The sequence below is a fragment of the Canis lupus genome, chromosome 18, assembly GCF_011100685.1.
Source record: "Canis lupus familiaris isolate Mischka breed German Shepherd chromosome 18, alternate assembly UU_Cfam_GSD_1.0, whole genome shotgun sequence".
Classification (NCBI taxonomy): domain Eukaryota; kingdom Metazoa; phylum Chordata; class Mammalia; order Carnivora; family Canidae; genus Canis; species Canis lupus.
This window is the reverse complement of record NC_049239.1, coordinates 55,601,378-55,627,492: the sequence shown is the minus strand read 5'-3', so window position 1 is coordinate 55,627,492 and position 26,115 is coordinate 55,601,378. Positions and strand designations below refer to the sequence as shown.

The 26,115-nt window shown below is 44.7% G+C and overlaps 2 protein-coding genes across 13 annotated transcripts in view; one reads left to right on the top strand and one right to left on the bottom strand.

Moving 5' to 3' along the window:
* Positions 1-635: 635 nt before the first annotated feature.
* The window catches only part of TMEM216 (transmembrane protein 216), a 29,736-nt gene continuing 4,256 nt past the window's right edge, over positions 636-26,115 (top strand). The window contains exons 1-7 of one of the 6 annotated variants that reach the window (XR_005373684.1): positions 636-782; positions 1,330-1,431; positions 1,728-1,820; positions 4,470-4,671; positions 19,339-19,449; positions 19,788-19,955; positions 20,137-20,472. Coding sequence is in view for 1 of the 6 variants with exons in the window: in XM_038564384.1 (XP_038420312.1) it covers positions 770-782; positions 1,330-1,431; positions 1,728-1,820; positions 4,470-4,671; positions 4,960-4,975 (426 nt within the window). In the remaining 5 variants the exon portion in view is untranslated. Of the gene's footprint in view, positions 783-1,329; positions 1,432-1,727; positions 1,821-4,469; positions 4,672-4,959; positions 5,531-19,338; positions 19,450-19,787; positions 19,956-20,136; positions 22,959-26,115 lie in introns of those variants that run through there. The other 5 variants (XR_005373686.1, XR_005373685.1, XR_005373683.1 and 2 more) reach the window with 5 other exon arrangements.
* Positions 6,729-26,115, bottom strand: part of CPSF7 (cleavage and polyadenylation specific factor 7) — a 26,107-nt gene continuing 6,720 nt past the window's right edge. For 3 of the 7 annotated variants that reach the window (XM_038564374.1, XM_038564375.1, XM_038564377.1), the window contains exons 3-10: positions 24,130-24,348; positions 23,193-23,296; positions 22,648-22,820; positions 19,415-19,829; positions 18,589-18,707; positions 16,169-16,337; positions 15,352-15,519; positions 8,733-10,782 (exon numbers count right to left, since the gene is read on the bottom strand). In XM_038564374.1, the coding sequence (XP_038420302.1) occupies positions 15,357-15,519; positions 16,169-16,337; positions 18,589-18,707; positions 19,415-19,829; positions 22,648-22,820; positions 23,193-23,296; positions 24,130-24,348 (1,362 nt within the window). In that variant the 3' untranslated portion in view covers positions 8,733-10,782; positions 15,352-15,356. Of the gene's footprint in view, positions 7,316-8,732; positions 10,783-15,351; positions 15,520-16,168; positions 16,338-18,588; positions 18,708-19,414; positions 19,830-22,647; positions 22,821-23,192; positions 23,297-24,129; positions 24,349-26,115 lie in introns of those variants that run through there. The other 4 variants (XR_005373682.1, XM_038564380.1, XM_038564378.1 and 1 more) reach the window with 4 other exon arrangements.

Here is a 26,115-nt window from a genome sequence, read left to right as displayed (position 1 = left end):
ACCATCTACTTTGGGTCGCGGCAGGTGTGCTCCCAGCCATCCTTTACGAAAAGGGCGAGCGGGGCCAGACGGTGGTTTTCAGGGCTACAAGCCGCGTTGTTTCTGTTGGTGACGGTCGAGCCTAGGCAGCGGCGTGACCCGAGCTGTCCGCGCGGTGTCCATGCACGGGCGTAGCCGTGCTCCCCCGGAAGAGCCTGAAGCCGCAGGGAGGGCAGCTGGCGCGTCTTCCTTCTAGAGACGGACCGTCTGAGGCCCCAGGCCGTGGGCGGGGGAGGCACGTGAGCGGCGGTACGGGGTGGGCCTGCGACCGCCCAACACCCTCCTCCTCGCGCGGCCCCGCGCTCCTGCCGCTCCCAGCCCCGCCCCCCGCCCCCCGCCCACACACGCTGGAGGCCGAGCCCGGCCGCGCGCCCGTCGCTCACTGTGGGGTTGTCCTGAGGAGAGAACCGAGGGCGCGGCCCGACCGCCGCCGCTTCCCCCAGGTGCCGCCACCCGCGTCGGGGGCCCTCGAGACCTGCCCCTGCCCCTGCCCCGGGCCTCAGCTTCGCGCGCCGCGACGGGCCCGACCGCAGCCGAGAGCCGCGGACGCCGCGTCTCCTCCCCGCGCAGGCGCCGCGGGCCCGGAGGCCGCCCCGGACCCCGAAGACCATAGAGTCCGCGGGCGGGCAGAGCGGCCGGAAGCAGGGGCCGCTCCATCCCCGCTTCCGGCCGGGCCTCGCTGCTCCGGGAACGGCTGCGGCCGCGGACGCAGTTTCCATGGGGACAGAAGATGGCGTCGCGAGGTGAGATTCTGGAGGTGTGTGTCTCTGGTCCTGTGGCCCCCACTGTCCCTCTGTCCCCCGCTAGAGCTCTCCTAAACGCTTCGTTTTCGGGCGCCAGGGACGCCGCTCGTCGCTCGCGTAGACTGGGGTTCCGCAGCCTCACCCACCCGGTGCCCGAGGCCTCGAGGTGCGGGTCTCAGCAACCCCCACATCCTGGGCTGGGCCTGTTCCGGGCCGGCTCGGCTTCGAATCCGCTGCGTGTCGTTGAACAGGCCGGTGCTGGCCTCCGCGCCCTAATTTCCCAAATGGGGCGCAGCGACGGGATGAGATCTTAGACTTTTCACCCCGAAGCCAAGAGCCGGCTTCGGCGTGATCCCGGGGACAGAAGCGGATCCTGGAGGCCCCTGCACACGCACACACCCTCGTTGTCAGCAACAAGAAGTGCCCCCAAGAGGCCTTTCCCTCCAGCTGCGACCTCGTTTCCTTCAAGTGAGGCACAAAACCATCCGGAGGGCAGAGGGTGACAGGCCGTCTCGCACACCCTCCTCACTTGTGCTCATCTTTTCAGGTAAACGGCTGTCCTCCACCCCGCTGGAAATCCTGTTCTTTCTGAACGGGTGGTACTATGCTACCTATTTTCTCCTGGAACTCTTCATATTTCTGTATAAAGGTAAGGCATGGGGCGTGACTAACCTCGTCCCAACATCCCTTCCCCACTTCAGCCCAGAGCCAACTCCCATCAGGAGCCTTATTTTTCATCCTTTCGTTGCTCCTTTTTAGAGAAGTGTTTCCATCATTAACACACACTGAGTTGACATACCCTGCAGCAGGCTAACAGATCCTGTCCACATCTCACTGACTGGTTCATTGGAAAGCTGATAAGACTCATGCCCTCTTTATTCCCAAGTGTGGGGGAGTTCTTGTGGGTGCTCTTATGTTTGCAAACTCTGGCTTTTGTGTCGGCAGCTCTCCTCCTACCATATCCAACAGCCAATCTAGTACTGGATGTGGTGATGCTTCTCCTTTACCTCGGAATTGAAGTAATTCGACTGTTTTTTGGTGAGTGTTGTCCAGAGAATATTTCCATTCCTTCTCAGACAGACTGCTATCTGTAACTTAACAAGAGGTACATAACCTAGTTTCACAATAAGAGATTGGATCTGATGGAATGTCCCATTACTCCCTCTCTGAAGTTTCAAGCTGCTTCATTTTCTGGGTCAGGCTTTACTAGTTTGTTGCTCTGTAGAGACAGAAGTGGGCAGTAGCATGAGTTTGTTTTGTTTTGTTTTTTTAAGATTTTATTTATTAGAGAGAGAGAGAGAGAATGAGCAGGGGGAAGGGCAGAGGGAGAAGCAGACTCCCTGCAGAGCAAAGAGCCTGACTTGGGATTCAATTCCAGGGCCCTGGGATCATGACCTGAGGCGAAGGCGGATGTTTAACCAACTGAGCCACCTGAGATTTTAGATAGGTTCTTCCTAACTTCCCAAGTGCTATGAGAGCCTGCCTGGTTCCTATTACTAGCTTGCTTAGGAGAATAGATTTGACTATAACTCCATGTTCAGGGCAGTATATGTCACACAAGAAAGCACTAAGGTCCCCTCTTCTCTCTGAACAGGATTTCTTTAGGACAAGTTTTTTATCCTCCCAGATCCAGAGTAGATTCCTTATTAGTTAGAAAATATCTCATCCCAGGAAACAATGTTAAAACACAGGCTGAGAAGAAAGAGTATTTGCAACATATGTAACAAAGATAGAAGGCTCACAGGAGTAACTAAAGATGACCTAATTTTAAAAATTGGTAAGGGACACTAATAGGGAGTTCACATAAGAATAATCACAGAGAATCATTAATCATGATAAAATGTCCAAACTCATTAATAAAAAGCAAATTGAAACAAGGTAATAATTTCATCCATCAGATTAGAAAGATTTCCGAATACCCATTATTGTAATGGGTATGAGGACCAGGTCTTTCTATTCCACACTCTTTGGGAATATAAGTTAGATTAATTGTTTTTGCTAAAGTTTTGTCATGTAAAATTTGTATTATTTTTAAAAATATTTATTTATTTGAGAGAGAGGGCATGAGTGGGGTGGAGGGGCAGAGGGAGATGGAAAGAATTTCAAGCCGACTCCTCACCGAGGACAGAGTCTGATGCAGGGCTCAATCCCATGACCCTGAGATCATGACCTGAGCTGAAATCAAGAGTCGTACCCTCAAGTGACTAAGTCACCCAGGCACCCCTAAAATTTGTATTTTTTTCTGAGACATAACAATTACACATCTAAAACTGGTTGGTAAAGAGACAAACACTTCCACAGATATGCAAAGGTATCTATAGGAGAAGGTTTATGGCCACGTATTTTGTAACATCAAAACATTAGAGGGGTGCCTGGCTGGCTCAGTCATGGAGTGTGCAACTCTTGATCTCTGGGTTGTAAGTCCAAGCCCCAAGTTGGTGTAGAGATTACTTAAAAAAAAAAAAAATCTTAAAAAAAAATTAGAGGGTGCCTGGGTGGCTCAAACGGTAAAGCATTTGCCTTTGGCTAGGTCATGATCTCAGGGTCCTGAAATTGAGCCTCATTGGGCTCCCTGTTGAGCGTGGAGTCTGCATCTCCCTCTGCCTCTGCCCCTCCCCACCTCATGCTTGTTCACGCTCTTTCAGATAAATAAAATCTTAAAAAAAAAAAAAAAATCGGAAACAACTTAAACATCTAGCAATAGGGGATTAGTTAAAATATGGAATTGCTTCCGTGAAATTGTTCATGGCCATTAAAAAAAGAATAAGGTAGTTATATGTGAAAAGATACATTAAATGGGAAAAAAACAAGTTGGAAATAGTATGTACAGTGTGATTCTATTTTTATTTTTTAATTCTACTTTTGTAATAATAAAAAGTAATATGTAAGTATACAGACATAAAAAAACCTGGAACAGTATGCATCATTCTATAATAATGGTTATCTCCAGTGGGGAGCCATGGGGTCTTTTAGTTTCTATATTTCCTAAAATTATTTTCTGTATTTATGTTAGTTGATTCTTTTTTTTTTAAAGATTTAATTTATTTATTCATGAGAGACACACAGAGAGAGGCAGAGACACAGGCAGAGGGAGAAGCAGGCTCCAAGCAGGGAGCCCAACGTGGGACTCGATCCCGGGTCTCTAGGATCAGGCCCCGGGCTGAAGGTGGTACTAAACCACTGAGCCACCGGGGCTGCCCTAGTTGAAAGATGCTCAATGATTATATATTGTAATTAAAAATATATATATAGGGACGGCTGGGTGGCTCAGCGGTTGAGCGTCTGCCTTCAGCTCAGTGTGTGATCCCAGGTTCTGGGGATCGAGTCCCACACTGGGCTCCCTGCGAGGAGCTTGCTTCTCCCTCTGCCTCTCTGTCTCTCTCATGAATTAAAAAAAAAAAAAAAAAAAAAAAAAAATTTTTTTTTTCCCTGAGTAAAGAAGCTGTTGTCTCTTGAGTGGGAGCCAGACTTGAAGCAGGACCTTTGGAGTGAATGACTCCATCCTGTGGCACCTCCAAAGCCCTTCATTTTTAGCACGCTAGGACCCTCTTTATAAATCTGCCCATCCCCATTCAGGATGATTTTTCTCTGCCTTGCCAGTCCATCCCATCCCATTCCCTCAACCTTTTCTCTGAGCCCAGGGAAAGCAGGCCACTTGGAGGTGACTCCATGGGCTGTATCTGACAGGTACAAAGGGGAACCTCTGCCAGCGAAAGATGCCACTTGGGTTTAGCGTGGCCTTGACCTTCCCATCTGCCATGATGGCCTCCTATTACCTGCTGCTGCAGACCTACGTGCTCCGCCTGGAAGCCATCATGAACAGCATCTTGCTCTTCTTCTGTGGTTCAGAGCTGCTGCTTGAGGTGCTCACCCTGACTGCTTTCTCCAGGTACTGCTGCTGAGGGTTCATTTCCTGTCACCTGAGGGTTGGGTTCCCAGCTCATCCTAGGGAGGGATTCATTGTTCTTCTGAAGCTTGAGGGGTCTGAAGGACTTTCAAGGGGAAAGGGGATGCCTATGGGACTGCTTTTTCTACTCAGGGTAGACGGTTACTTAGGGAAGACATTCTCTTTGTTCTTTGGGGCCAAGAGGCTTGAAATACAGAACAGTTCAGGCCAGCTGCTCTTGTTCACTGGTCTTTTAACATTTTCTTTTTTTTTTTTTCTTTCTGCCATCAGTATGGACAGGATATGAAATACAAAAATTTCAGCCAGCAGCCCTTATGGGCTGAGACCACAGATTCTTCTGGTCTTTAGCCACATCAATGAGAATTGGTGGGTCAAGTTGTCCTGGGACAGGTTGCAGCTTTTCCTCAACACAGACATTTGGGCAGCAAACAGCATAAGGCCACTGGGCATCATCTTCTAAACCAGGACCATCAACCTAAGAGACTGTTCTACACTGCAGTGTAGGGAGGGGCAAGGTTGTCCTGTCCTGGCCCTTCTCAGAACCAGTTCTCTGCTGACCTCAAGTTTTCTTTGATCCTCGTGGCCAGAGCATCTTGTGTGGACCAGGGAGGCTCCTTGGGCTTCCAGCAGAACCAGAGCCACATCCTCCCCATGCGTGCTGTGCCATACCTGTCACATGGGCAGAGAGCCTCCGGATGCTTTGCTCCCAGGGTGATGCAAAAGCCTTTCATTTCAGTCCTGAGACTGAGCTCCAGACCTTCTTTTAGCGGCTCATAGTGTTATTTTTCTACTCTCATCATGAAACAAACATTATTTTATAATAAATGTATATTTTCCATCATGGGAGTTGAAGCCTTTTCCTTCTGGCACCTATTCCTAGAATTTCATCCACTCCAAGGGAAGGTAGGGACTTTCCCAGCCAGTGGTTTGTTTTCAGGCTGTGCTTAGCAATCCTATGCAGACACGAAGGCAGTGATTTTCTCCTCTCAGCTCTAGCCTAAATTAATCCTTAAAGGCATTGTTAACTTATGTATCTTCTTCAGGCCTGTCATCCGGTAAAAGACTGCTTATATTCTTCACCTCTGCCTCAAAGCCAGCTTTTCTCTCATTCCTCTTACAGATGATTGTCAGCTTTCCAGAGTGAGGCATGAATAATTAGAAAAAGCATATTCAAAACTTGGCAGTATTTTTTTTGTCATTTATTTTAAAATTTCAAGTTAATGTAAAAGGAACTTTTTTTTTAAAACTGGGGAAATGTTGCCCCACATGAGCATATAATTCATTCATTCCCTTCCCCAAGTAACCATCTTTTTTTTTTTTTTTTTTTTTTTTAAGATTTTATTTATTTATTAGAGAGAGAGACAGGCAGAGGGAGAAGCAGGCTCCATGCAGAGAGCCTGATGTGGGACTCGATCCCAGGTCTCCAGGATCACGCCCTGGGCTGAAGGCGGTGCTAAACCACCAAGCCACCAGGGCTGCCCCCCAAGTAACTGTCTTTAAAACTATTTCTCATCTTGGTTGGTAGTGGCTTTTTTCTTTCCCCCCAAAAAGCTACCAGGAGCCATGACAGACTCCACTTTAGAAAACCTTGAGCCATATGGCCCCTCTGCTGTCAGGGGAATCCTAGACTATCTGCTCTTGCTCAAAGTCAAAAGTTAATTGGTCTTTAAGCATTTCCATGCTGGCTTTTAATTCTGCTTATTTCCCGTGATGGAGCTCATTCTCAGCCTATGAAGGTCTCTACTGGCCAAAGCGCTGATAATTTTGGTTTCCACAAATTCTGTGTTCTTGACTCCTGGCTGCCTTTGGGGTCTATCCAAGAACTGTAGTAGACAGCTGTAATCCACTACAAAACAGTAACCAAAAATCCAGTAGGTACTTCCCTGATACTTCAGTCACAAACCCTGACTTTCTGCAGCTCACACTGCTGCTTTCTCTAGCTTTTTTTTTTTTTTTTTTAAGATTTTATTAATTTATTTGAGAGAGAGGGGAGGGGGGACAGAGGGAGAAGCAGGCTCCATGCAGGGAGCCTGACATGGGACTCGATCCCGGGTCCCCAGGATCACACCCCGGGCTGAAGGCGGCACCAAACTGCTGGGCCACTGGGGCTGCCCTCTCTAGCTTATTTTAAAGACGTTGCTAGCATCAAGCTAGACAGGAACTTGTTCTCCATGGCCTCCCCATTTCTTTTAGAGGTTCAGTAGTTAAGGTCACTCTGCTGGCAACACACATAAATGACTGAAAGGCTCAGTTGGAAGTTTAGAAGTGACCTAAAATTAAAAGGGACCTTAGAAAGGGATCTAATCCCCCACTTTGCAGGCTTAGAGAAAGTAACAGCCAGGTAATCATACTGATTACCAACAGTTGAATCTAGAAATCTTGTCCTTGGAGTCTCAGTCTAGATCAAGTAAATTCCACTCCTCAGCAGGTACCACTTGAGGATGAGAATGAGTGGTTGGAAACAGGTTTAGAGCAGAAGTCCTCTTGTTGATTTCATGGTTCTCCAGGAGCTTAGTGCCTTGTGCTGCTTGCAGATGGTTTCATGGGTGTTCATTCTTCCTGGTGCTTGCTGGAGCCACCATGTGAAGATAGAGTCAAGCCAGGGTAGAACGTCCTACAACAGAAACTGAGGCAGCAGAGGATGGGAATGAGCATAGTCTTTCAGGGTTAATGTGGTCAGATGCTATCTTCACTAAATGCCAAGGGAAGCCACCTTACAGTCCATCTAGATAGGATCAACATTCTGGAACAGTAGAGAGGACCTGAGTAAAGGAGCAGGCCTTGGTCACACAGACTGGTAGAGATATTCTAGACCTGCTCAGATATTCACACTCCTGGCTAGAACTTCTCTAGAGGCTGAGGTCTGGCCCAGTACAGGAGACACTTAGGACACACAGATTCAGGTTTCTGGCTCTGTACCATGGCAGCAGTGTCTAGGAGACGAATACTTACCCAGTGCCTGGCAGAGTAGACTTAATCCATACCATGATCCTACAAGGCAGAAGATCAACTCAAATGTTAAGTCAACCTGTATCTGAGGGCATTCAGCTTAAAAAGAGTTGGGGTTTGAACTAAGAGTAACACAAAGATCATTCCTTTGTTACACCATGGTAACTCTTCAATGAAGAATGTGTTTACATCTCTAAACTACCAGTCCTCACAATTTAATTTACATGAAATTCATCTAGAACATAAAAAGTAGATTTCTAGACTTCATGTAGATGTGGATGCAGCCCAAGAATGGGCTTTTCAAAAAGCAAGCACAACATGTAACCAAGATGGTTGGAACCATCAAACTTGCCTTGAGAGCCCACTCTTTATTTCCCACATGCTGCACATGGTCATAGAGCTTTGGGGGCTTTCTCTCCCTCTGAAGGTTTCTTGCTTTTATGCTGATCTTGCCTTTGTTGGTCCCAGCACACATTATGTATCACCTGGTCTCTGGTTCATCTTCTATGTAAGCTCTTTAGTTACAAGAAGCTTTCTGGAATTCCAAACTCTCCCACAACACTCTGCTAAACTTTCCCGATGTTTAGACCATAGTCCAATTTCTAAAACCTGCTCACATTTGTTTGCTCAGATTCTTAAAACAATGCCGTGTGGAAGGCAGAACAGCTATGGGTGGGTCTCAGCCCACAGTCCACTGGTGGTGTCCATAGGTGGTGTAAGCAGGCGGGGGCAAGCATAACCTCCTGACTCCAAGCAGAGTCCTCCCACCCAGAACTTGAGAACATCAGAACTATTAAACTCTAAGGGGAGGACACTTAACTCAGGGAATGAATCTTAGGAATCTTGAAGCATAAAGGACTTGGAATTTTTCCTCCCTTAGTTTAGATGGCTAAGGAAGCAAGCTAACCCACAAGGGGGCACTTGCAAAGATCTGCACCAGAGGCCCCCTAGTGTACCGCAGGCAACCATACCCGACCTGTGACCTGCGATTCCAGCTCAGAACTCGGGGCTTCAGCACCATCCCATAGCCTCTACATCAGTCCCAGCCCGTGTCCCAGAAACCTCAACAAATCTATTCAATGCGGAATCCAAAAAACAGCTCACACCCCATTTATTATTTAAAAATATTTTGTTACAAAAGGAAAAAAATACAATGCAGTATAAAAGATTGACAGCGTCATCAAGTTTATTACACAATTTTCAACCTATCAGAAAGACAAACAAATCACCGACAACAGGGGGACGGGGCCTTGGCCTTTTTGAGGGCTGGGTTTTTCTTTCCTTTTGCTATCAGGAAATAAAACTAAAATTTTTGTCATTGAGTAAAAACAAAACAAGAATGGGGAGAAAAAAATTCTCCGGGTAAACGGCTTTTCTGGTATTCTATATATTTTTTTTTCCTTAAACTGTCACCGTACTTGGTTTTCTCTACATTTTAAAAAGACACCCGGAGCTGCTCCCGAGGATAAGCACATTACTTAACGCTTGGCCAGTTGGGCGGGGGGCCATGTTCTGAAGTAGAGGTGGGGATGGGGTTGGGGGGACAGGGGGAAATAGCTACAAACTGTAGCCTCTGTCCCAAGGGAATGTGCCTGTCCAACCCTGGGGGCCCCCTCACTGACTGACCATGGGCTAGGTCAGAAACGTGCAGGGCACAGAAGAAGGGTTGGGTCCAACTCAGTCTCTCCCCTCTGAGCCAGAAGGGTCTCCAGTGGCCCTATGTCTCACACGCCGTATCATCTCCTGTTAGATGTCACATGCCCTGTAAATGCATGCAGAAGCAGCAGCCATCGCCCTGTGGGTACCGCAGGACCCTGTTACTGCTGCTTCCATCAGCAGCAAACACACAACTTGGATGTTCTGTGAAGAGCAATTCCATTGGCCTGTGTAGAAAATGACCCCCGAGTGGTGGTCCGTAGGACTCTGAGCTGAGCTCGTTCAAGTCAGGCTCCACTTCCTCCTTGCTCCTCATCAGAGGCAGGAAGTACCTCCACATAGAGTGAAGGAAACTATTAATACGTCAATAGTCCAAAGGTGGAAAGACCCCAAATTTATGACTACCTGCCTATTAGTGCCAGGTTATCCCACAGTAAGTAAAAGTATGTACCTGGGGGATGCAAGCGCATGCTCACATTGAATCTGAAGAAAAGCCTATATGGAAGTAGGCCTAGCCTGCCCTAGCTTGCCTCCTCTCCTACCCCTCCCGGTACTTCACAGGGCTTCTTCAGTGCTGAGGTCCGATGTCCCCATCTCCCAAGGGCAGCATCTTCCTCTAAAACAAGGAAGCAGCCTTCTTGGGGGAGGGGCTCCATGTGTGAAACAGAAAAGCCCCAGGAAAGGGAACACCTAGTACAGCTGGTTACTGCAAGAGGCAACCAAGCACGAAGCAGCAGTGGGTGGTAACTGGCTCTGCCAGGCTCCCAGCAGCAAGCAACCTCATGGCCTTCTCTGCTTACCAGGGGCAAGTCCAATGAGGCGGCTGGGCAGCAGGGAGGTGGAAAGACTCAGTCCTCTGGGAGGTCAGGGAAACAAACTGTCAGTATGGAAGAGGGAAAAGCAAGAACAGGAGAAGCTTTTCATATGGGAATTTCCGTTCTCAGGATCCCTCCTCAAAGGGCTGAGAAGGTAAAGGAGTTAAACAAAGAAGTGGTATGTTAGCAAGGGGATTAGACCCTCTTGGCCCCATCAAACCTAATGCTGAGGGCAGGACCCTGGGCTTATTTTGGCACACCCAGTCACTTCTCCTAGATCCTGCACGGAGAAACCGTTTTCTGTGGGAAGAAAGTCTTCCCATCAACCTCACCACTGAATTCCTCCTGGAGAATCAGAAACTCCTACGTTTCCTTGGACAAAGCATCATTCTCTATGGAGACCAGGGGCCTAGACATGTTTTCTTCCTGTCTGCCACCCCTTCCAACCACATGGAAGTCTTTAGGTTCCTTCCCCTGACAAACAGGAGGTGTGGGATTGGGAGGGCTGCCAGGCAATCTTCCAATCTGTAGGGCAGAGGGTATTCCCTGGGTGTCTGAAGGGAGTTAGGGGTTTGGAGGAAGGGAGAGGGGTGGAGTGGCCTCCGTCCTTTAGTCCTGATCAAGGTGAGGAGATGCAAGTCCATTAAAAAAACATTTGCTTCCAACCAGACTCCTGCAATGAGAACATCAGAAGAAAAAGAAAACACATGTTAGAGATTATCTTCTGATTGATGTGTTTACAGGAATTATACTGGCATTGTCTAAAGTTACAATGTATGAAGTGGGGGTATATACACAGACAGAATGCAAGCCTGGGAAAGTGAAGGAAAGAAAGCAGGATTGTCTGGAAGTGTCTGGGTACTGTCCATAGTGAGGGATGGTTGCAGGAACTACAGTGAGTAGAGAGAAAAAGCAGTAACATCTCACTTTACGGTTAGGGAGAAACAGACAATGAAATGAAGTCTCAAAGCAGTTTGACTAAAAAGGAGACTTTGGCTGGAGAAATATGAAACTACGACAATCCAAAAAGAGTTGCAATAAGGGAATATAGGGAGTTGAAATACCATTTCAGAAAATCTGTTCTGAGCAACTCTGAGCTTACCTTAAGGGGAGGGGTAAAAATCTGGAAATGGGAGGTACAATGGTAAGAAAACAAATGTGCACATAACCAAATCCATTAACCCACAAACACCCAAGAGGCCCTAGCAGGGAGCATGTACTTAACACAGGAACTCCTAAACCCTCAAGAAGCCCTGTTTAACACATCCTTATGCATCCGTGTGCGCGTGCACACACACACAGAACCAAGGATGTACTAAGCTATACTAAAACTCAAGGGATTTTAAATCTTTCCCCAGACGACAGCTTTGAGTAAGGGGCCAAGTAGCAGCCTCATATCAAGCAAGAGTTATCTGGCCAGGCCAGAACAGAGAGCAGAGCGTGGAAGTGAAAGAATTCGTAGTCACAATTAAGAACTTCCACTGAAAAAAAAAAAAAAAAAAAGAACTTCCACTGAACAGTAAGGCACTGTTCAGCCCCTCACCACATCTCTGCCAAACCTAAGGCCCCTAGTATGCCCAGCCCTTGTTCCAGGGTTGCAGTTATCAGTCAGCGGGGAGCAGCCTGATCAAGCTGACCGCATAAAGGAGAATGAACAGCGAACAGGAAAAAGAGAGATTAAATCAGGCTTAGGACTTCTACTAATGGCCAAACCCATAATATAGCCTCCACGCAAATGCTCACTCTTTATGTATGCACTTCTTTAAAAAAAAAAAAAAAAAAAAAAAAAGGACTTTATTTATTCATGAGAGAGAGAGAGAGAAAGAGAGAGAGAGAGAGGCAGAGACACAGGCAGAGGGAGAAGCAGGCTCCATGCAGGGAGTCTGACATGGGACTCGATCCCAGGTCTCCAGGATCATGCCCTGGGCTGAAGGCGATGCTAAACCGCTAAGCCACCCACGCTGCCCTATGTATGCACTTCTGTAACCTGGAGGAACCACCTAAGGAAAAAACATCCACAAGCAGCCTGCTCCTTCTACATTCTACTATTTCAGCTTGGGAGCCTCAGAATCTGTTCTAGAAGTTTCTGCCTTCCAGCTTCTCTAAACACCTATGCTCGCAGCTACTTGTCTCATTTCCTGAGAAAACTCTGAAGCCCGCAGTGCCTCTCCCCTTCAAACCATTTGGGTTTCTGTATCTTTGTACTGCATCAAAATTGAACAGAATGTTTAGTTTTCACTGGACTGGGAGGAAAGGAATGAGGTGAGAATGATTATATTTTAAATACAAGAATATCCCCAAATATGAGCCAATAGCTGAGAACTACAATAAGTTGAAGCCAAAGCCACACATTACCTAAGAATATCCTCAAATTCCAAAGCATACACACATATACTCCAAAGGAGATGTAATGGAAACTGTTCAAAACAAAACAACAAAGGATAACTAATACATCAGGAGAAATCAACTGTTGCACTCAATTCTTACAGGTTGTGGTTACCTTTGGTGGTAATGTTTGGAGGCAGGCAGAAAGGATGGATAGAAAAGCTTGCTGTTGTATTGCTGCCTCTAGATGGAACAAATCCTTTGGCTCTCAGGAACACTCATCCGTACAATATAAACACTAGTATTTTTAACTAAAATGTGTCATACACAGAACTTCCAACAGTTCTCCAGCTAAATGGACCCACATACCATCTCCCCAACACGGAACCTCCTACATCACGACTTGGTGACTGAAGATAGAATGCAAAGTCCTTAAGATGAGAATGTGAGCAACTGACATTTTTTGGGTTTCTGATTCAGTTCTTTTGGACTAGCTATCTGGATGGAATAACCAATATACCTAAGGGATAAAAAAATGGGAACCTGGAAAACCTTTTTCCTCCTGTTGTCATAGGCTCACACCAGCCAAATGACTGTTTTCTGAGAACTAGAGGGTTACAGGTTCTTCAGAGTTATTCAAACTGCATCACTCTCATATGGAGGAACACTTTATGAGAAACTCTCATTTTACAGGTGGAAAAAATGATGCAAAATGACAGTCTCAGGTTCAGATGTTTAGTACCCAAAATGCTAGTCCATCAGTGGATCTCACAATTTCTCTTTCAAAAGACTGTTAGAAGGAGAGCCACCAGGAATGGTGACATGCAGTTACATGCTCTAACTGCTAACCCAAATGTGGCCCTAGAGATTATAATTCATGGTCTGCATGGACAAGTACCTCCCTGGTCACTATTCTCTAGTCTTTTCCAGTATGAAGGACCCATGCTGTGAGCAGCAGAATTAGGGGAGAGGTGACACTCAACCCCACAGCAACACTAGCAACTGTGTTAGCTCAAACAAGAGCAGGGAGATGCTGCTACTACCACAGCAGGGATGGGACAGGAACAAAGGTCTACCCTAACACCCACCCTCCTTTCCACTCCAAGGCCGAATTAGGCCAGAGTCCACTTCCCCTGGAGAAATATGGGTACCTCCCTAAACTCAGTTTGTCGCAAAATCTAGAAGTATCTAGCACCCACAGCCTGTTAGTTTTATATAGATTATCTCAGATTTCAGTGATACCATGCACTTTAAAATGTTGTGGAATTGAGTGTTTTAGAAACAGAAGGGAAGCAGGTAAAAAAATGTTAGTTAACCTTTCATTTTCCCACTTACCTCCTACAGAAGACAACAAAAAGTAATTTCCAGCTAGAACCACTTTTATCAATGCAGATAATGCAAACAATAAAGTCGAGGGCAGCAGCCAAACATAACTGAACTCCTTTCTTGTTAGTAGGTTATCAGTGGGCCAAACATGGCACTTTCTGTTTACAGTCCAGCTATTGCTAGTGAACTATGGGCATTCCCAGGTAGCAAGAGGGTCTCTTTTCCATCTGCATCCAGTTACCCATCTAGCCACCCCCAAAGAACCACAGAGAGCCTTTCCTAATCCTCACCCTCCTGTTCAATTACCATTACTTCGGACCAACCAAATTGGCCAAAAAAACATCCAAAAAACAAGGACATTTTCGTAACACACTTGATGTGAATGAAACCATAAAGTTGAGAAGAGACCCCAAAGAGATCTGGGTCTTGCAGTGGCCTCCAGGAACCATAAACAGATCATCCTAGCCAGAATCTAGACTACTTTTAAAGGCCTCCACAGAAACAGAATAAAAACACTCTTTGGTTACTTATATACTAGAAACAATCATACAAAGTTCTGAGGACAAAGCGGGAGTCCCTGGATCCAGCCAAGCCTAACTCAACTTCTCAATAACCTGAGTTAATATAGTTCCCCTCACAACTCTACTTTTGTTTTGCTAAAAAAATAAAATAAAATAAAAAAATCAATCACTGTCAATAAGTTTTTCATTCCCAAAACAGATCTTTCCATTGAAGTATCCTCTTTACAACCTCTACATTATTAAATATGATTTTTTCAGATCAGCTTTCTCCTAAAGTATCCTGAGTTTCAAAATCCTAATAGATACTAATTCTTTTTTTTTTTTTTAAGATTTTATTTATTTATTCATGAGAGACACAGAGAGAGAGAGGCAGAGACACAGGCAGAAGGAGAAGCAGGCTCCATGCAGGGAGCCCGATGTGGGACTCGATCCCAGGACTCCAAGATCACGCCCTGAGCCAAAGGCAGGTGCCAAACCGCCAAGCCACCCAGGGATCCCTAGATACTAATTCTTAAAATTGTTAATGTTGCACCTTGAAAACTAACAAGTAGGCAAAGGTCTTACTTTTTTGTCTTGGTCAATTTCCTAATTTTGTACTTGAAAGTTTGGCGGGGTGAAAATATAATTGGCTATCAATACTGAAAACTCGATATGTGACGAGTACCACGAGTGCTAAATGCTCTAGACAGAATGTCTCACTGAATTCAGCAATTCAACGAAGACAGCTGCGTTTACGGTCTTCATTTACACAGGAGAAAACTTAAGAACAAAGTAATGTGGCCTGCAGACACTGTGCTCTCATCCCAGATGTCATGCTGTCTCTCAGATACCGGGTTAAGGCAGACAAGACACAAACAGAACCAGCTCAATTTCAGGTCCATTTCAGGATAAGACTTCTCCAAAGGAGCAGGAAGAGCAAGCAATCTGCCCTCCTCAATTTTCTGTTACCTAAGTCAAAAGTCCTCCCTTTCCCTTTAACTGCTTTAAAAAGAGAGCAAAATCTTCACGATCACCAGTATTTTGTCCTTCGTGGCAGGCCACCCATAGCCAGGAACAGGGCCCAGTCTCACCTGTCTCAGTGGTGCCGGTCCCGCTCTCTATCCCGGTGTCTCTCGTGCTCCCGGTTCCTTTCTTGGAAATAATCATCATGCCGATCTTCGTTATGAAGCAGGTCCCGATGCCTCCTGCTGCTCTCCCGGGACCGGCTAGGTGACCTCTCTCGGGACCGATGTCTTTTCCTATTAGAAAGATCCTTCAGCCTCACTCAGAGGACCTACTACGTGCCTTCCAAGAGTGTTGTGTTCTGGTGTCTTCCAGTATTTGTCTGAACCCCTTTTCTATTATGGGCCCAATGTCTGAGGATGTCAGCTCTTTGAGGACTAATCTTTTTTTGGGAAAAAGGAACAATCAAACGTGTTGAGATCTTACTAATGTATCAGGCACAGTGCTAGGAGCTTTACATGCTTATCTCATCTCATCTCTACAACAGGGCTGTAAGAGAAGTACTATTATTGTCCCTTTTTTAAAATGAGAAAAATGAGGCTTAGAAAGCTGGTGACTGCCACACTCAAAGCCATACAGGTACTTTGGAGCAGAAATGGGACTCGAATCCAAGCACATATGGCTTCAAAGCCCGTGTTCTTAACTATGCCGGTCTATCTTTATTCCTAAATAGCCCACTGCCTCACTGAACAATGGATTGCAGACATTACAACATTCGTTAATGCAGATGTGACTAATTCCTTCCCCTTAAATAAGATAGCAGAGGTAAGCCCGTTCTTCCAGCTAGGGCCTTGCCACATCCCCTGGGCTCTCTTCCTCTCCCTGCCAATCCCTGGAAGAGTGCTGCTCGGGGCTGGTAGGCTGTTGAAGCAACCAATAACTCACCTGGACGAGCTTCCGCTGGCACCCACACTGTAGGACTTGGCTTCAATGCCATGAAGACAGTCCTTAAGAGAGGAGATGAGGACACGGCAACGCTCATCATTGGCGACCCGGGACTGTTTGATAACAGCAATGGCTGTGAGCAGCGTCTCAATCGCGTCACTGTAATCCCCTGACAGGGGACGGATGGGAAAGGCCAAGAATGAGCAGAGGCAGTAGATTAACTGGACCAAAAGGAGAACTCAAGAGGGCACAAACAGTAACTAGTTGTCTCACAGAACCACGGTAAGATGAATGAGGCAGAAGTGGCAGGTATAAAAGTGGACGGCATCTATATTTCAACAGTCTGCAATCAGGGATTCTCAGATGTTGCCAGTGGATATACAAAGTGGTGCAGGGTAGTCTGAGAACAATCTAATATCCGTTACAATAAACAATGTGCATACTTTTTGACCCAGAAAGTCTAAGAACAGTTCTACTTCTGTTCACAAGCATGTACGCTTAATAGTGTTATTTTTCAGCATCATTTTATCAAAAAATTAGACACAAATTAAATTTCCTTCAGTGGCATCTGGCTATATAAATTATGTGATGCCGGTTTTATAAAATACTACACAGTTGTTAAAAGGCACGTGATAAATCTGTACCTAAACAAAGTAATCCACGTAAAGCGCTTATTAGCACAGTGCCAGGCACACAGTAAGGGCTCAATAAATGTTAGATATTATACACTGATAGATGTCCAGAACCTTAATTTTTTTAAAGTTGCAAAACAGTATTCCGTTTTTGTAAAAAGAATAAAAATTATATTTACGTTGTCATATGCACAGAAAAAAAATCTGAAGGACAGACACTAAATTGTGGAAGGTGGACTTGGTGGTGGGCCTAGCATAGAGGACTTTCATTAATTACCACTGCATTTTTTTTTTAATTTTAATTTTTTCCACTGCACATTTCTAAGTCTGAATTATTTTAAATCTATAATCAGATGTGTGTACACATATACATAACATATACCTAACATGTCTGTATGTAGAGTATATTTATATACACATGCTTTTAAATTTCGCTGCCATGAAGAACTAGCCCCTTCATTCCCCAAATGTGCGCAGTGCCTGGCTCAAGGTTTGTGGTCATGGGGTAGGTACTTGCACAATGCTTTTCCATGCTAAGTCAAGTGCAATACAGACAGAAGATAATGCAAGGAAAGCATGGAACCAGACAGGAGTCCAGTGAAGAAGACTGGCAGCTTCCTCTGTGCAGGGCAATAAGAATAGAATGGAAACTGTGGAGGAACTGTGATTCTGTAGAGATCCAGGAACACCAGGATGTCAGCTCTACCAGGGCAGGGAATTTTTGCTTATTTTGTAAGCATTCAGTAAGTATTTGTGGTTTGAATGACTGGAATGAGAACAACAAAAAAGGACAGAGATAGAGATTCAGTTATTGATCATCTTAAGGTGCAGGAGTTTGTAAGGAAGAACAATGACTATTTCCTTTATACTCCTCTGTATACTGAACTTGTTAAAATGAGCACAGATTACTTTCTAATTAAAAAATCTTTCAGAAAAAAAAAAATCAGATGTCAGTTTTCTGGAGGAAAAAATAAAGAGAGAGAATATATGTATTTCCTGTCTTTAACCTACCCTGTGGATTCAAATTTTGCAGCCAAAGATGAAAAATTACAGAAAACAGATGGCAATATTTAGTGTTATTTCCTAGGAGATCTGACAATCTACATTTACATCAGTGTGGGAAACTCACAAGAAAGAAGTCTGACTGATACCATAACATGAGACTCGGACCAAAACCCTATAAAGAACCAAAGATTTAAAAAAAAAAAAAGAACCAAAGATTCCATACTAGGGCTCTCAGAGTTACAGCTTCTGGTTCTGCCCACGTAATACTGACGGGGCAAAAGTTAGCTCTAAGGGCATATATTATGTCTTACGATGACACCCAACAGACTTGCCTCTTTCTAGGAGAGGCTACAAAGAGGTCAGCAGTTCTGTCTAAACCCCCAAATACAATGAAATTCCATATCAAACCATATCTAGTCCTAAGAAACCTGCAGTCTACACTAGGACTAGACACTAGATCCACTGATCAACCATTGAGATCTCCATGAGGGCAGGAATTTCATTCTACAACAGATACTACAATGAGATACTACTATTTATAATCTAGGCACTAGGTTTGTTTTCATGAGGCAGGTCTGGATACAGGCTTAATAAATTAACATCATTAGAACTTCCCCCAAGCCACAAAACCACAGTATCAGATTATATACTACTGAAAATGTGCCACTCTTGAGAATCTAACAGTACTCCAACTTTATCTTGCTGAACTTCTTCCCAAAAGAAATGACAAAACATGGAAAAACTAAAGGTAAGGAGAACACAGCAGAGGTAAGGGTGAGTTACCTGCACTGGCTCCAGATACCGCTTTGGAAATGGCACTGCTGGAAATTGCTCTATTTCGCTTCATGATCTCTTCAAATTCTGCTTCACTCACTGTAGAGGGCGGAGGGCCCGAATCTCGGCTGCACAGAAATAATACCATTCCTGATTGCCCAAGCCTCTTATCTTTACCATAATCTACACTACAGTGTTACTTAATCATGTTCTCCTATATAATGTCTTAAATGGTTCTCAGCCTGTTCACATTATATGTGTTCACATTCTCTTCAAGGACAGAATTTACATCATATTCTTTTGTAATTTTGGCATGACCCAATGGCACTAGATATTTGCAGCATCCCTAACAGACACGTGTGGCTCTCAATTAATTAATTAATTAATAAAAATATTTTATTTATTTATGCCTGAGAGACATAGAGAGGAAGGCAGATACACAGGCAGAGGGAGAAGCAGGCTCCACGCAGGGAGCCCAACATGGGACTCGATCCCAGGTCTCCAGGATCATGCCCTGGGCGGAAGGTGGCGCTAAACCACTGAGCCACTGGGGCTGCCCTGTGGCTCTCAATTTAATCAAGCTCCTTAAAAAAGGATTACGAAAGACATGATTAGGGTCAAGAAACTAAGATGCAAATGAAACACCAAATAAAAAAAAACATTATCTAACGGATGGTTAACTATTTCCCAGGACTCAACACTATGACAACAGTTTCTACAAGGGAAAACACAAGAATTCACGCTTATTTACTTCCTCAGGGAGAATAAACTACGTAACACATGGTCTACCCTACTATACCTGGCTCAGATCTGAAAGAAACAAGATAGTCCTTACCTGCCATGGTGGTTATAGGGTGCTGAGGCCTTCATGTAAGTATCTGGTGGAGGCCCCACTGTAGCATTTGGTGGGGGGAAGAAGGCTGGATTGAGGTGAAGGGCAGGTGGGATGGCCCCAGGGGGAGGTACAGCCAGATGAGGAGGTAATCGAGGAGGAGGGGGCATGAGATGCTGGTAGTGGATGCCAGGAGGAGGAGGAGGGACCCCAAAGCTTGAGGAGAGAGGAGGTGGGGGCGGAATTGGGGGTGGGGGCAGACCCATCAAGGGGAGGGCTGAAGGAGGGCGATTGAAGTAGGGCAGCACACTGGGGGGCTTATCCACACGGGCAGATGAAGGTACAAGGTTCTCAGAGGGTGTGGCCCGTCCATCAGCAGAATCACTAGAATCCCGTGAATGGGCCCGTGGAGGTATTCCTATGAAGCAAAACAGAACTAACGTTACTGCCCGAGGCTTTACATGTACCCATGGGACCAGCTCATCCCTCAGCAAGAGTCCTCGGATACCATACTGAGGAAGGTGACAGGCAGCTGAGAAAGAAGGTAAAATCATCTATTCCCTTTTCTTTGGCCTCAGAAAAAAAGGGCTGAGGCAAGTTAGTTAAGTCATAAACCCAGAAAGCAGTATCACTCCAATTCCGTGTCAGAGAATGCTCTTTATCTAGAACTCTCTGTGGTTCACACTCAATTTATCCTTAGACTTGTTTTCTACTTCTAAATGCAGGATCCTGATTAACCCAGGAGAAAATGACAGTGTTGAAGTTTGTTCATTACTGTTCAGCTGGAGTCAAGTGGATGTGGAATCCCCTTCCATGATTAAGAGTTCAGGGCCTCTCTCCTTAGACCAGTACTAGTTGACCTGAGACCAGTACTATGCTACTGTACACCTGCAATGTTCTCTCTGCAATGACATTTTGGCCAGAGAATTTGGGAGAAGTGAGGGAAGAGGAGGGGAGAGATACTTCCTCCATCTACATAACAAAACTCGTTACTGGGATGGGGAAGAGACATACACCACAGAAGACTGGAGGTCAAGTGAGAAGTAGAAAGAAAACGGGAGGTAAGCCAAGATAAGACATGTCCACAGACTGAGCAGATGGTACACAGCTGACAGCAGGGACTCCTAGTAAAACGCTTAGTAAAAAGCAACCCTCGTATCTGGGGAACTCCCACTATATTTCAATGGCCCAAACACTGTACCCCACAGGAAAATCACCACAGCACTTTGGTATGGTGGTGTGCACAAGGGCTCACAAATGCTTGTACGCAGCTGGGAATGTGGCTGTACACTGTAAAGTCACTCAGTTAAACTTGTTCACTCTCTCCAATTTAATAGTCTACTCCAGGCCTGGTTAAGGTGGAACCCAACAGAAGAACACGATCACATAACCTTAGAAGTCTTGGAAGCAGAGAGATGCTGTTAGCAGTCAAATGTGGGCAGAAAGGAGAGTGCTCCTTAAACTAACACTTGCTGATAAACTCAACTCCAGGTTCAAGCATGCAGGGACCTATTCTCTCAGCAAACACCTTACTTTCTCCACCATAGCCTATCACCGGTGCCTATCATGGCATACTTGTGCTTCATATCTTATCCATATGGCAACTTGCTTCTTCCCTGAGTTCTCTCAAAGCAAAGAAAAAGGTATCAGTAAATGGGATCCTCTGAAAGTTAGCCATCTTCCCACTTTTTCAAAGATTGTTTTATACCTATGGCTACAATCCCAGAGTAGCAACCATTTTTAAGCAGAGGAAGTCTACTAGCTGTACTTAGTGAATTAATAGAACCCATGTCTGTCAACGTGACAGAGCAGAAAACAGCACTCAGTCACCACCATCATTTCAGCAAAGAAACGGAACACTGAGGAGCACATAGCTAAGCAGAAGTAGGAATGTTATCCCTAATGTAACTGTACCTTTATGCAGCTTAGGAAAATTAGAAAAGGGTTGAATTATACAAAGACTCTGAAACAGAGGAACTTGAAAATTCAAGTTGTCAAAGAAAAGCGTGTGCCTTTTAACCCAGAGCAATGGGAGTTCACACTCTATCCATCTAGGCTCTCAATCTAGTTAAAAGAACAGTTGTTCCTATGCAAATAGAGAAGTGGCCATATCTTCACCTTCAATCAATCAATACAAGGTCCCAGTGGACCACCCAATCAATACAAGACACTCACTATTTTGAGAGCAGGACCTAAGAAATGACAGAACACAGGTGATGAACCCCACCCCCACCCCCGTCAGAAAAGAAAAGTAAAGGCAGCTGGCTGCTTCACGCAGGGCATTGCAGGGTGGCTGCACTTTGTGAGGTCAGGATAATCCAAGGTCTGGTCCTCAGGTTTTGTGGGTTCAGAAACTCAACTTTAATAGTTCACCCAGGGTGATTGTACCCTAGGAAATAGATTCAACGCTAACCAAACTCACAAGAGACTGATTCATAAACCAGAATGCCAATTTATTAATTTACAATGAGAAATATAACTGCCAAGCAGACTGGAATACTTGTGTCGGCTGGTCAGCGCATTCTCTTCCCAGTAGGAGAGCCTATTTGGGAAACCAAATTAGTATCAGAAGGTGGCTTGGTGAGTACAGAATCAGAACAAAGGGAGTAAGGTGAACTCAACGGATGCTATCATCAAGCTAAGATAGTATAATGCAGCTTTATTAGTGGGAAGCACTTGCCAAGCAGACTAAAATATCTGGTAATTGAAAGGGCACTCTCTTCCCCTGGACAATGCCGGAGAAACATTGTTACACTCTTCTTTTCCAGCGCTCCTTTTGGTTGATTCCTTACAGAGCACCCTTCCAACATATGTTTATGACAAGATTATAGCCATCTTTATAAACATTACCTGTATATTAAGGTGGCTGCTTGTTAATTTATACAGAGCACATGTTACAGTTAAGCCCATTCACTATACTGATTTAAGACAAAACCATATAATTTAGAGTTGACAGGAACTTTAAACATCATGTATCTACTTCAGAGCAGAAATAATACAGTGACTTGACCAAGGTCACACAATGAGTCAGTGGCAAAACCAGACTATAATCTGAACCTCTCAGCACAGTGCTCTTTCTTATACACAGCCTCATTTTTGGGTCTACTAATTAACCTTGCCAACACTCATAACCACCACCACCCTCCCCCAAACTCCTCCACATTGTAGGCAGAGCCCACACCACAGAAAACAAACCCACAAATTTGCCCCCCTTCATACAGATGGTCTCCACGTACCCCCTCTTGGGACTCGGACGCACTCACGTTTCCGAGCCTGTGCCTCAAACTGTGACAGGTTCTGCCGGGTGGCCGGCCTCACGTCCACTTTTTCTCCATTAAGAACCTTTCCTGGCAAGAGTTCCAACAATTTGTGGACAGAGTTTTCAGAGGCTACCACCACCTCAGCATACCTTGAAGAAGAAAAATTAAAAATGAGTGAGATCTATTAGCCAATCAAAAGAACAAAGAAACTCTTCCACTTTTAGTGAAAGCTGGTAAAATAAAAGATATCTTGCTAATAACATACACAAAACTACCATCAATAAAAAGGCGTCAGTCTATAATTGTCCTATTTATTTGGATCAGAAATCAGCTCTTTTTGCCCCTCAACGGATGGACATTGTTACATTGCAGCAAGGTCCCCATTCTAAGGCAGTCTGTCAAAACCAAGGCAATAACCTGGGCCAGGGGTCAGAGGGATTAAAATCCAGGGCCAAAATACAGTGTAGATCTTTATCCTAATGATGACAAACTAAAAGGGGCTTCTCAAATCCAGACCTCACCCTTTGGACTGGCCATTTGCTCGATTCTCAGCAAATTTCAACTCCACCACATCATAGACTCCTATAGAGCGAATAACCTGGATCAGCTGCTGGTCTGTGGTCCACTGGGGCCGGCAAGATGGAAAAGGAAGAAATGTCAAGAGCTACACCCCCTCCCCACCTAGAATGTCCCAAACCCTTTCCCCAAACCTAGGATTCTAGTCACAATCATGACCTCCCACAGAAACCCAAGAGCCCACCAACATTTCAATTATTGCAGGCTTTTATTATCCTCACCCATCCAGCATTCCAAAACCTCCCACCATTCCCCAAACCCCATCTCTTGAGATTAAGAAAATTAAAACCTATTTTAACTTTGACTGCCATTTGGGCTGGCTGGTCATCAGTTCAAACAATGATTACTAGCAGCTTTTAATTACAGACCTGACAGGCTACAGTTTAACCAATGTCAGGAACGTCCCCCTCAGTATGCATTTCCTAATTTGGACCCTCCCTCTACCAGCCCCACAACATGTCTATCACACAAGAATTTTTGCATAAGAATCACCACCTACCCTGAGTGTACTAGAACTATCAAGGTCTTTGATCCTGTCACCAATCGTTATCAAAGAACCAATGAATGACCCCACCAAGAGTTCAAGCTGTTCACTCTGAAATCTCATCCCACAGATGACCCTGCTAGACATAAAGCCCCAGGGTCAGGGGCATTAACAAGATGGCAGAAAAAGCAACTACCCACTTAATCATTGCTTTCTTCGGCACCAGTACGTCCTCAGGATAGTTCTCTTTCAGAGATCAATCCAACCTGATCCCAGGAAAAAGAAATCCAACCCCATCAGAGCACAAAACAGTGCAACAGTGGTTTTTGAAAATGCCATCACCTCCCAGCACTCTCCCTCCAGCCTACCCAGGAAGCTTTTTGGTTCCCCATGCTCACCCAGGAGAAGCTGCCCACGTATACAGCAGCTCGCCTATTGCGGAGGCCGCTGTACGTGTACAGGATCGCAGGGCTCTTGTTATTGGGCTTGGGAGATGGCTCTTGGCGTACAGGAGGAGGTGGCTCAGTGCTGCTGCTTCTGTCATCTGAGGGCTGTGAAGTGGCTGTCAACACGTCATCATACAGGTCAATCTGATCTGTATTGTTGAACTCTGGGTCCTAAGAGATGAAGGGTTGGCAAAGGTGGGTTTGCAGACCTCCCAATGGGTTCATTCTATATCATTCCCGTTTACTTAGAATCCACACTCAAATATTTCGTAAAATGTACAAAACTTTCCTGTCGTACCCTAGGAAGCTAGTAAGAATAATTTCCTGGTAAGAATACTTTTTCACGTAAAACCACTTCACTGAATTATGCTTCTGTAGCTTTTTCTCTCAAGACCCTCTTAGAAGTCTGCAATGCTTCCAGCTTCAGCCAACTGTGAGAATCAAAAGGTACATGATGATTACAAAAGCAAACTAAGAACACATAAAGATGCACCTGCTACTATTGTCAATGAGGTTAGCTTCTAAAGACCACATCTAAGATACAGTAATGAAAAACTTATTTTCCACAACTTGTACTATTTCCAAAATCACGAGTTACACAAATCTTCTTACTCTATTTAATAAGAAAAAGAGTAAAGAGTATATTCATTTAAAAATAAAAGGGAAAGGCATATTCAAGTGGGAACCCAGAATGCAAGAAATAACTGAAATTACTGGTTTACACTTTTATATTTACACTAATGATTCAGAGAAGCTCTAAAACTCATAGTATGCAATCCTATCTTTCTATGAAGTATCCATCGAAGAAACATTTTTATTTTTGTTATTTATAAAGATTTTAATTTATTTATTCATGAGAGACATAGAGAGAGGCAGAGACATAGCCAGAGGGAGAAGCAGGCTCCATGCAAGGAGCCCGATAGGAGACTCGATCCTGGAACCCCAGGATCATGCCCTAAGCCAAAGGCAAATGCTGCTGAGCCACCTAGGCGTTCCAAAGAAACATTTTTAAAAGAAAGGAAAGGAAAGGAAAGGAATAACTCTGGGAGATTTTCCCTTAATATTTTTTAGGTGACAATGTAAATCCAATACATGATTGTGACACTTTTATAAGAGATTTCTGGGAGCAATGCCAGAGATGTTTAATGATACCACAAAAACAGTGAAGTTCTCTCAAAATATTAAGGGTCAGAAAACAGGACAGGCACCCACATCATAACCTATGTCACAGTAAGCATTTACAACATGAACATGTACTCCGAAACACAATGCAAAATATACTTTTATCATGTGTTATGTTTCCACATTTATTATTGTTATGGAATAAATGTTTGTCCCCCCCCAAAATGCAGATGTTGAAACCCTACTCTCCACTGTGCTGTATCAGGAGGTGGGGTCTTTGGGAAGAAATTACAATTAGACCAGGCTTTAAGGATGGAACCCTACTGAACAGGATTAGTGCCCATATAAGAGCCAAGAGAGTGACTGACTGCATGCTCTGCTCTGCATCCCATGAGGATACAAACTGGCATTCTGCAACCTAGAAAAGGGCCCTCACCAGAAGCCAATCTGACTTCAGCCTTCTAATCATCTCCAGAACCGTGAGAAATCTGCTGTTGTTTATAAGCCACTCAGTTTTTGGTATTTTGTTATAGGAGTCAAGTTAACACTATATACCTCGAATCTTAAAACCACGAAAACCACCAGGAGACCTTAATGTTTCAGATTTGCAATGTCAGTTATTTCAGAGAGCTCTTTTTTATGTTAAGGATCAGAAAGTATTTTTTCAGATAACATTCTAGAACACCCTAACAGTGCTAAAGATGATGCTGCCAAAATGACAGAAAGAAGTTCAAAGTGTTTTAGGGAAACTACAGCTCATTCATGACATTGCTTTTAAAAAAATAAAGGAAGAACCTATGTTAAGTAACTTTTCTA